Source organism: Gossypium hirsutum, chromosome D06 (assembly GCF_007990345.1).
Source record: "Gossypium hirsutum isolate 1008001.06 chromosome D06, Gossypium_hirsutum_v2.1, whole genome shotgun sequence".
NCBI classification, from domain to species: domain Eukaryota; kingdom Viridiplantae; phylum Streptophyta; class Magnoliopsida; order Malvales; family Malvaceae; genus Gossypium; species Gossypium hirsutum.
Window position 1 is genome coordinate 48,351,769 of NC_053442.1, and position 12,197 is coordinate 48,363,965.

Here is a 12,197-nt window from a genome sequence, read left to right on the forward strand (position 1 = left end):
GTGGTATGTAAAAAGCTATGACATTGTAATAGTGCGAAAATAGCTAAACACAAACACACACAAAAAAATCATATGAGGACAAAACACATTGATAGAAAGTATTGTAAGGGAAACGGTAGTAATTTGATGGAATAGTGGATTTAGTCAAAATTGCATTTGAAGGCAAACCCTATAGATTTGTTTACCAAGGCTTTGGTAGCTAAGAGTTTTGAGAAACATGTAAAAGACATGAGAATGCAAAATATGACTCATCTACTTTACTAGGAAAAGCGAGAGATTGTTGGATATAGTGTCCTGAGTGTAGTATTTTTGTCTATGTATACTTATATTTTTCAAACAAATTGGTTTCATTAAATATCTATTAATTACATTAATATTATTTGTATATTGTCCTTAACGGTTTTTGCATACAAAGCAAAATGGAAGTAAATATTGGCTCACTAAGTATCTAATGTTTAACTAATACTACGCAATACTACATAGTTGGATCCTAATACGGAAAGACTGTTGGAACAAATTCGGCTCAAAAACGGTTTTCCTGCATACTGGAAAATAAAAATTTTGAAAACCGACCTGATTTGTGATATTTATAGCAATAAACCCTAGATTGAATTGCACATATGTTTTCGAATAGGTGGATCCTTGTCGTTCTCAGCTTTCAACCAAATGATCTTCTCCACTATTCTCGTACCACGAACTGCTTCGAGTGTGGGCTCCAACTATTCAAATCAAAACACAAAATTAGAAATAGTTTTCTTTTCTTTAGTGTGAAAACAAAAAATTCTCTTCTCAAATAGAAACAACAGAAATTGTTAATCTGAAAAATAGATTCAATAGTTGAGAATTAATTCTTTCTATTTTTCGGCAAAGTAACAATATCTTCAAGTTCTGTAAATAGCCCTACAGGTGCCATCTATTTAAAGGGAGAAGAGGTAGAACCCTTGTTGAATTGTAGAAGTTTATTTCAACTAAAAATCGAACTCCTAGTTTAACTAGAAGTATAGGTGGCGACAACCCTAGTTAATATTACTAGGGTTTGTCGTCCACCCCTTTTAACATAAGGGGCTTTAAGGCCTCTCTCCCATATCGGGTCCAATTATAAGTACTTTTCGGGCTTTTCATCCAATACTTTATAATTTGATCCAACTCGATATTTGTTTTTCTATTTCTAAAAATAAATTTCTCAACATATTTCTAATTAAATAATCTTCTCAACCAAATTCTAATTCTATTAAAATCATGACAACTTTACCATAAAAGAATCTATGATAAAATATATTTAATTTTTCTGTATTCAACAGTTCACTATGACCAAATGATTTATTTCTATTTTCAAACTTCATTTAATTTGAAAATTATAAATTGATTTTTTAGGTCATTTTTTTGTCATTTTGGAGAGAACCACATTCATTTCCAAATGATTCTATTTCTCCATTTTCATTTTCATTTTGGAGAAAACCATAATTATTTCCAAGTGTTTCCATTTCTCCAATTGAAAACCATAATCATTTTCAAATGATTTCTCATTTCTCCATTTTTACCATTCCTATTCATTTATGTTCATTTGATTCAACATGCAATTCATTTCTGATTTTAATGAGCTAGCAGAGTGATCGATTAGATATATGCGATTGAAGCTCAAATGATTCATAATTAAGTTTCAGCTTTTCGCTTATTAATTATAAACTCATTTAGTCACGAAATCATTCCACTATAGTATCATGACTGAGCGCTCCCCAACGACATACCATCACGAAATCAGTGCTCGTCCAATGACCTTATCATAAGTGTGTTACCATCATAGGATATCCTTAATCTCTTTGGGATAATATCCACTCTCCAATACGATCCTACTTTATCTTATGGTAACCATTACATCTTCCTTCATGAAAAGTCAATTACTATTAAATAGTAATCAAGTCATTCATCATAAAGACGAACGACCTGTGACCAAGTTTACTTTTCATTATCTATGTAATGCCAATGAGAAGATATATCATTTACCGATGTCCCAGGCTGTGAATTCCATTATTATAAATGACACTAAGTATTGCAGAAGTCGTATACCTAATGCACCACCAGCTTTCGGTTCATTAATATGGAGAATATGAATCATATGTCAGATAATTATTCGACCACCCTTGATTGTAGCTACCCATCTCAGTTGCATATCCATACAAACCATAAGGATGCTTGTATGAATATTCTTGCCTTCCATAATTGTAATCATAACTCCAATGGCTCATCAAATCTCTATTCGTTTAACTCAACCTCTCATTTTATCTGTATTGGTCTTTCGGCCACCTATAACCATTATTACTAAACATGATTAAATGAAGTTCTTAACAAGGTAAACAAATAAAACCAAAAAAAATGAAGAGAAAGACATTATCTAATCCATTCATCTTTCGAGTAATATTGCTCTTTTGAAATAACCAACTTAACAACATATTTACACCGGTACAATCCCCAACAATGGAGCCAAATTTGATTGCCCCTCGACATGGGTGCACTAAGGCTATGAATAAACACTATTATGCTTAAATACCTAGTGGCTTTACTACAAGAGTGATATATCAATTGTAATATTTGTAGTGTTACAATGGAACACCCAAGTATTCCAAGGATTGAACCTAAGGGATTACGAAATTGGTAAATGTGTTTATCAAGTTAATTACAAGTTAAGCAATGACTAATCTAATCAAGTCAGAAATTTTTAGTGAAAATTCCAAAATATTTTTTTATAAACTAAATTTATATAATAAATTGAAAAAAATAATCTAATTTTCTTCCATATCACTTTAGACAATTAAAATGATAAAACAATGGTCAATTGATTCGTTAATATTTAACTAAGCTAATAAACTTATACCAGTTATATTGGTTGTCACTTTTAGCTAAGATTTGCTTCTCGGTCTCATCCTAAACTAAAGATATCACTTAGGTTCTCCTCTTGGTCTCACCTAGGCATATAGATCTCCTCTTGGTCTCACTATTCAGTATAATTATATCGAAGTATCTAATGATAAACTCTCCTTTTTGTCTCATTTATCAAGATTTTCCACTAGAGTCGTTAAGTCTAGCATATTAGGCATTTTGATCTAATTGAAAAATCAATCAATTAAGAATAAACATTAACCTAAACAAACGATTAATTAATCAACCATCCATCAACCAATTTAGCACATAATTAAACCTAACTTTCAAAGAAGCATTTTATCAAACACGTGGTATGTTGGATCTGGTGCCCTAAGTGTAGTATATTCATTTGTAAACTTGTAATTTTTTGAACAAATTGGTTAATAAATTATTCATGAATTATATTAATACTTTGTATATTGTCCTCAAACGATTTTTGCACGCAAAGCAAAATGGAAGCAAATGTTGCTCACTAGTTGTTTAATGTTTAACTAATATAAGCGGTATTATGTGGTTGGATTGTAATATGAAAAGAAAACTTGTATTAGTAGATAAACTTGAACATGTCCTTAATCTAATAGGAAATGAACAAACCAATTGAAAAACTAATATGTCATCTATTAAGTCTAATTAGGGAGATGTTTTGTCCTGGGCATCGAAGCGGGTGACTCCCAAAAGATAGAAACATAGATGTAACTGATTGGACTGATAGTATATTGGATAGGACCCAAGAAGATTAGATTCTAAATACATTTATGGATTTATTCACTTGTGACGCTCATAGTGTGACATACCTGAATCCTAAGTGGATGGCAGACTATGTACGCATGACTCATACACTTTGATGTAAGTAAAAGCCTGAGTTTGAATAGATAATGAATCGAAAGTTGGTGCATTGGGTGTAAAACTTCTACTTTATGTAGCGTCATTCACAACAAGGGAATTCATAGCCTAAGATGTGGGTAAATGATATCTTCTTGTTGGCATTACATTGTTGATGAAAAGTAAACATGGTCACAGGTCGTTCGTCTTTGTGATGGACGACTGGATTACTATTTGATAGTAATTGACTCTTTATGAAAGAATATGTAATTGACTTTGTGTTAAGTTCAAGTTTAGGACATGAGCTAGAAGTGGGTTAGATGTGACTACCCTAAAAATGGTAAATTTGAAAAGTTAAAACCATTAAATTAGAGTGAACTTGAAACGATAATTCTTTCAATAATGTTTTTGGGAACGTTTGTTTACTTGTAAAAACTTTTACGAAAAATATTTTCAAACTTTTTCAATATTTGTTTGGTAGAAAATAAATTCCCGTTGTAAAACATTCTCCAAAACACGAGAAAATGGTGCCCTTTTTTAGAGACATTTTCCAATCTTTCTCTTCTTCACATCTCAACACTTTGCTAAACCCTCTTCCCCTTCCCCTTTAGTTATGACCTTGACCCAAGATTCATCTTTGCATTGAACATACCTTTGCCTGTGTCATGATTTAGCATCTCATCATCCAAAAACACGTTGGTTCGACAAGACATTGAGGGAGAAAACATTTTTCTGTTTTTGATTTTCTCGCTGGTCTTTTACTGGTTTCACTCCTCAGCAACTCACTCTCTTCCCTTGTTTATTTTACAGGTTATTTTTGCTTCACCTCTAATCTGCAATATATTTTTTTTATATTGGGTCCATGTTTGATCAAAAATCCCTTTTTGATTCGTTGTTTTGGTTTTTGTTTACGGTCTCTAATTTGGGTTGTTTCAAGTTTTAGTTTTTAGTATGGTTTGGAGGGTTAGAATAAAAAAAAGGTCGTTCCTTTTTGTTTAGCTTTTAGATTTTATAAAACCCTAAGCTTGATTATGGAATGATCAAATTGGGATAATAAGGAAATGAGAAATTTTATATGGTTTGATTTAACTTTTTAGTTTCCTGTATGTAAGCTTATGGATTTTGGAACTGGCTCTTTGATGGGATAAACTTTGCTATTCAAAGTTTCACTTTTCTCTTATTAAGATGAATTAATTTTTGGGTTGTTTCTAATTGTTCACTAGCATATTTCCTTAAATTATGTGCTAAAAGGTTGCTAATTCTTTTGGACTTACCCAATAGTTTTATGCATATAATAAACATATTTCAAATATTACTCATTTCCATGTATTATAAAAGAATATGCTTAGTTTTATATTCTAGAGAGCTAGATCATGAACCTTTTTATTTTCGCAAGCTTAGTTATGACATAACCACTTTACAAGAAGATGTCAAAATGAGTATAATGAGATATACCGGTTTATAAATTCATATCCAGTACAAGAAAATTCTTAAATGAATTACATTCTATAAACTTGACAACTTGGAATAATCATGAAATTATACTCAACAAGGTTAAAGAAATTCATCTTTATCAAGATTCAAAGATTGTAAGTATATATAAAAAAAATTAATGTTTGAGAATCTTAGTGCTAGTTTTGAAAATTATGTAAGGATTCGAGTTTCATATATAGATTCAAGGTGGAAGAATAAAATAACTGTTGTAAGTTCTAATGAAACTTGGCTGAAAAAATATGTGAAGCAAAATTTACTCTCTGCCAATTGGTCACAATTATCGTTGTAAAAGTTGTTTCTCAAGTAGCAGAAGGAAAAAAGAAAAGCAACAATTAGGAAGAACGACAAGAAAACATGTTAAAAAATAATTTATCCCAAATCCATGGCTTGCAGTTTCATCGTTGCTTGTAACCCCTTTGATTCAAAGGATTCCCCCATCCAAGGCAGGCCATCTCTCTTATGTTTGACATTTGCATCATTTGATTCATTTCTGAATTAGTTGTATTCTATGAATCTATTTGGAGTTTTCTTTTTTTGGGTAGAGGAAAAGAATTTGCATTTGAGGTTGTTTGCTGGCTTGGGAATCCACATGTTTATCCTTTAATATTTCAAGTTCAAAAATCAATAGATCTTAGGCTTTCCTAAGTCTATGGTTTTGCTAGTAATATGTTCAGCTTTTTACCTATCTCATTTGTCAGCATATACAAGTAACAAAAAAATAGTTTTGGCTCAAAAACAATCGAAGTTTGTGGTTGATTTTTTCGTAGTTTTCTGACGACACTAGGGTTTAAGGAACAATTTCTCTCAAGAAAAGGGCATCATATGATAACAACGCATTATGTTGTACTGTTATAGCAAAAAAAAATCTAAATTGTCTAAGGCTCAATCAATTAATGATAACTATGAGAACTTCACATCATGGTAAATAATATAAAGATCAGTTTAGAGATTTATGGTTACCCATTAGCATGAAATTAGATCACTCTGACGATAATACTGCTTTTGAGGTATCTCGCACATAGTAAGATGACATCTTATCAATGTTATAAACATATCTGTGTTAGTTATCAGTTGTTCCTAAGTTTTCATTTTTGTTGCTTAATTCTTTTACTGTTTTATGATTATTTTTGTTAGTTGAATGTTTTGCTATCATTCTTTTCAATTGAATGTTTGTTTTTAGTTTCTCAATTATGTTTTTCTAAAGTTTTAACTTGTTGCAAAACTCAAAAATCTTTTTGATTTGTTTTGTTTATTGTTGATGTTGGCTTTGTTAGTTCTTGAGCTCAAACACCACTTGAAATTATTTTTTGTAATGACCAAATATTTTTGTGGCACTATTTTGTGTAGATGGATCGTAATCAAGATCATAATGCAATTGTTGGGGTCGTGGCTTCACTTTTAATTTTTAAGGCTCTTTGGATTAAAAAATTAAAAATTAGGAAGGAAATCGCTTCTCGCCCCTTTGTGAATCAAGATTATGAAAGAGAAAATTATATTAATAGTATTTTATATAGATGTGACCTACATTGTATTGATGAGATCAGGATGAGGCCGATTGCTTTTTTTAATTTGTGCAACATTCTTAGTATGAACAATTTGTTACAATAAACTAAATCTGTGAATAATTATGAAGCAATGAGTTATATTTTTACATATAATTGGTCATAATATAAGGTTTCAAGTTATGAGATCAAGATATTATAGATTAATTGAGACAATTTCACCGTTACTTGGCCAGTCATGTAGTCATCATGTGATGTACTACTAATTATGCACTTGGATAATATTATTAACTTGTAGTACTAATTGTGGTTTAGAAGCTAATTTATTATTATTCAATCTTTGTTTTTTTATAACACAATTAAGAATCATCTATTCACTTTGGTTGTTTTTAATTTATGACTGTTAATATTCTAGCTTAATAATTGAGTACTATTATATATTTAATTTGACTTATTTATAAATAAATCATTGAAATATATGAAAATTTATGTAAAATATAAATTTAATAGATATAAAATAAAATCAATTAAACAATGAAAAGATAATAAATTCTCAAATGTATGCTTGTTTCATTTAAAATAGCTTTTATGAAATATTTTTAGAAAATCTGCCAAACAACAGAAAATATTTTACACAAATTTATCCAAATACAAAAAAATATTAATTTTTCTAAAAAAGTAAATTATTTTCCGTAAATCATTTTTCAAAAACCATTTTCAGTCAAACAAACGGACCCTTGACCTCTCCCATCAAACACCTTTGTAGCATAAGCTTGACACCATGGAATTGCCATAGCATAAGGGTAGAACAACAATATCGTATAAAAACTACATGTGAAATGCTTTGGGATGTTACATATGTAACGTCTTAAAAGCTTATAAAGAGTGAATCATGCGTGTTGACCTGTTGATCAGAGTGTTTATTGCCACAAGTGTGGCTTGAGTTCGAGTCGCGCTAGTTATCTTGCTTAAGGCTTTGTCCTCCTCTTATAATTCAAAAATAAAAAATAAAAAATTCTTATAAAGAGTTTTTTTTACCATTATAAAATAACATTAATTAAAATAATATTTTTATTAGTAAAGTTTAAATCCATGCAATACTAATGCTCCGAATTAAATTATATTTAAAATGATATATAAAATAATAATTAAACAAAAAAATAAAAATATTAGAATAATAGTTTTCATTTAGAAAATGAATGATGATCTTGTTTTTTTTCCTTTTTCAAAATGGAACCAAGAAAAGAAGATCGTTCCTCCATATTCGTACATTTTTAATTTTTTCCTTTTCTTTTTCTTGTTCTTTAATTTAGAGTAGTTTCCCTCTCTTATACTCTTAACTCTCGTCTCCCCCGATTTAACGTTCCTTTTTTCCCCCTGTTTTCAATTACTCAAATTTCCACAAATTCCCAGACTTCACTGTCTGAAAAACCAAGCTCACAAGGACATTTGTTGGGTGTCCTTCACTTTCTTACAGATCACAATTTATAAAATCAATCCAACCCTAAACCATAGAAAACGAGTAAGAGAAAGCAAAAACACACCTTATCAATGGTGGCTGGTAAGGTAAGATTGGCAATGGGGTTTCAAAAATCATCTGCGAACTCAAAGCATGATACTCCATCAAAACCGCCATCGCCATCCCCAAGCTCAGGGAACAAAAACACTACTTCCGCAAAAGCTGTTTTCTCACGTTCATTTGGTGTTTATTTCCCTCGATCCTCGGCTCAAGTCCAGCCTCGTCCACCTGATGTCACTGAGCTTCTCCGATTGGTGGAAGAGTTGAGGGAACGAGAGTCCAGGCTCAGAACAGAGCTTCTAGAGCACAAGCTTTTAAAAGAATCAGTGGCCATTGTCCCCGTGCTGGAAAATGAGATCGTCGTTAAAAATGCAGAGTTGGGACGAGCTTTGGAAGAGATTGAGGGCTTGAGAAACAAAAACGCGATGTTGAAAACAGAGGTAGAGGAGATGAAGGGAAAGATTGAAGACGAAAAGGAGGAGAAGGAGAAGAAAGTGAGAGAAATGGAAGAAGAGATAGCGGAGCTGAAGGAAACGGTGTCGTCTTCCTCTTCTGGTCGTAATAGTAAGGCGGAGATTACGGCGGGAACCGACGAATTGATTTCCTCTTCGCAGCAGTTTCAAGGGTTAGTGGAAGTTAGTGTGAAGTCCAATCTGATAAAGAATTTTAAGAGAAATAATAGTAATAATAAATGTACGAACGCCATTGTTTTTAGTGCTTTCAGTAATGAGAAAGTTGAGAGCTCGGAGTTTAAAAGAGAGGAAATCGAAAATGAGAGACCCAGACACTCGAGGAGTAAGTCGGAGGAACTCGTTGAGTCTACTAGTGTTAACATCAGATCTCGTGTTCCTAGAGTTCCAAAACCACCGCCGAGACCTTCGTCGTCGTCGTCATCTTCATCCACGTCATCCAATAGCTCCTCTGATTCCACAGAGAAACAAACTTCTCCACCACCACCACCACCACCTCCGCCGCCTCCTCAGGCGGCAGTGAAGCAAGTTGCACCTCCTCCACCACCTCCACCGCCTATAAAAGCTATTGCGCCGCCACCTCCACCGCCGCCTCAGAAGGGGATGAGGACAATTGCAGCAAAAGTGAGGAGAGTTCCGGAGGTTGTGGAGTTTTATCACTCGCTTATGCGCAGGGAATCAAAAAGAGAGGCGGGTGGCTGTAGCGTGCCGGAGGTTTTACCGGCAACCGCCAATTCAAGGGATATGATAGGGGAGATTGAGAATCGGTCAACTCATTTGCTGGCGGTGAGTTTCGAGTATTTTTTTTAGTATTTATTTACGATAATGCCACTGTGACAGGTGACTAGTCGTCAATTGCTCTCTCTTGATTTATTTGTTTTAGATAAGACAGATCCGATTGGGAATTTTAGAAAAAGAAAAGAAAAGGTGTAATTTTTGAATTTCAAATAATCACGTACATATCCTTAGCCGTTTAAAATCAGTTTGATTTAGTGATAATTATAATTTTGTGGTAACAGATAAAGACAGATGTGGAAACACAAGGAGACTTCATACGGTTTTTGATCAAAGAAGTTGAGAATGCCGCATTTAGAGATATTGAGGATGTCGTGCCTTTTGTTAAATGGCTGGACGACGAGCTCTCTTACTTGGTACATTTATGCTATATTTTCTCTACTAAGCATTCAAATTTGAATCATAGGTGATGAGTGTGTTTTGTTGTTGATATTAGGTGGATGAAAGAGCGGTGCTAAAGCATTTTGTATGGCCGGAACAGAAGGCGGATGCATTGCGGGAGGCGGCCTTTGGGTATTGTGATCTCAAGAAACTAGAATCCGAGGCTTCATTGTTTCGTGATGATCCCCGCCAACCTTGTGCCCCGGCTCTCAAGAAGATGCAGGCTTTACTTGAAAAGTATATAATCCTTATGCTTTTTGTTGCATTTATTTTTTTAATGAATTTGTTCTGATTCAGTTGTTAATGGGTGCAGGTTAGAGCATGGCGTTTACAATCTCTCCCGAATGAGAGAATCTGCGACAAGCCGATACAAAGGTTTCCAAATTCCTATGGATTGGATGCTTGAAACTGGAATTGTGTGCCAGGTAATTTAAATATATATAAGTTCGGAATATGATGCATCAAATATATTTGAGTAAACTCATCTTCATTCGTAAATTAATGGGTCAATTCAATTTGGTTATAGATTTTAGGTCTATCTTTTAACTAATCTTTAGCTTTTGGATCTCGGGAAGGCAAAATGTATCATTATACTTTAACTAGTATTTGCTAGGCGACAAAATGAAAGCACTCTTGCTTATGTGGAATTCGAAGAGAATAGGATTCTCAATCTTATGACTGTATTATGCGACTCATTCTTGAGTGTGGGTCTCTCTATCTATTTTGGGCATGCTCAATTTTCTTTAAGATTTTCATCATTATATGGATCTGTATCCAACATTCGTAAGGGTTAAAACAACATAGGCACTGCATATCGTAACGGTCATTGATGATGAGATTGATAATGCTTTCTTTATATCATCTAAAACAAACATGGAAGTTGTATCAACTTACTCCGTTCTTGTTTGTCCTTTCACAAATTAATTATTATGTTGAGATTCTGTCTATCTTGCCCCATTTATTCCAAATTAGTTATACTATGTTTGATAAAAAAGTAATCTGATCTATTTCGACGTACAAGGATTAGATTTCAACAGTAAAAATAGATGAAATTTTTAACAAAATGATCTATTTGGTCTTTGATTTAACCTATAAAACCTAATTTGTCCATTTTTTTTAGAAAGGATAAAATACAATCTGACTTTTAGTATAAAAGTCTCAATGGTACTTTTATCGTGCTTTCTAATGATGAATTCCAGTTCTTCCTGCTTTTGGTGTTTGTTAACTCATTAAAATGCCAATCAATTGTTGCAGATCAAGCTAGCGTCGGTCAAATTAGCGATGAAGTACATGAGACGAGTATCTGCAGAGCTCGAAGCAGTTGGGGGCGGGCCTGAGGAAAAGGAGCTGATTGTTCAAGGAGTTAGATTTGCATTCCGCGTACATCAGGTTAATAATTCTCATTAATTTCGACAACTTGGGACAAAACACTCTTTTAACTTTTTTGCTTATACAACTCTGTATTTGTCGCAGTTTGCTGGAGGATTCGATGTCGAGACAATGAGGGCTTTCCAGGAGCTGAGAGACAAAGTCAGCTCGTGTCATGTTCAATGCCAAAACCAAGAACAAAACCCTATTTGCAGGTCTACATCTTGCTAAATTAATCTCTGATAGCAGACTCAGCTTCAGACTCCGAAACCCGAATCCCAGTTTTCATTGTAAAGAGAAAAAAAAATCAATGTTTGTGAATACAATGCCTGGTGCTATGTTTATCAACAAATTCAATTGATTCAACTGCATAATCTATTCAAAGTATCACTATCACCATAAAAATCTGCAATGCTGCCAGCCTCATTGAAACTGGAATTTACAGCAAAACCTAACAGGCTTTAAGTTCTTCGTCGGATATATCTAAACCCAGCTGTTGTTATGGTGTTTACTTAATGTAGTGATTGAATTTAGTCGTAAAATATGGTTTAAATCAAAATATGAATCTTACAGCTTTATAAATTGGATTACTAAGCATAGCATAGCTTGGTTGCCGATGTTAACGCAAAGTGGGGTGGACCTATATCATTAACTGTTGCCAACAACTCTACTTTTGAAGGAAATTAAGAAATGTTTGGTGTGCCAACAAATTTTTATCTTTGTGCTATGCTTTAGCATGTGAATGTGATCATAATACGTGGGGGAATCTTGTAATTTGGTAAAACTTGAAAGCTATAATTGAAACTTAAAGACCAATCTAAACACAATTTCTTTGGTTTAGGGGTCATAAATTTGAGTTAGGTGGAGATTATATTAATGAAAAATGATTCTTCTATTAAAGTGCAGCTCCACCACCCAATCTCCCTA

General features: G+C 33.1%; 1 protein-coding gene across 2 annotated transcripts; it reads left to right on the forward strand.

Annotated features, from left to right (window-relative positions):
* Positions 1–7,970: 7,970 nt before the first annotated feature.
* LOC107901727 (protein CHUP1, chloroplastic) lies at positions 7,971–11,622 on the forward strand. Of its 2 annotated transcripts, XM_016827831.2 has the most exons (7): positions 7,971–8,881; positions 8,981–9,512; positions 9,746–9,877; positions 9,958–10,139; positions 10,216–10,327; positions 11,157–11,291; positions 11,376–11,622. In XM_016827831.2, the coding sequence occupies exons 1-7, from the start codon at positions 8,289–8,291 to the stop codon at positions 11,499–11,501; spliced, it is 1,812 nt and encodes a 603-aa protein (XP_016683320.1). In that variant the 5' UTR covers positions 7,971–8,288; the 3' UTR covers positions 11,502–11,622. The 2 variants fall into 2 exon arrangements, with proteins under 2 accessions (XP_016683320.1, XP_016683319.1); XM_016827830.2 differs by having other exon boundaries at positions 7,971–9,512.
* The last annotated feature ends 575 nt before the right edge of the window (positions 11,623–12,197 follow it).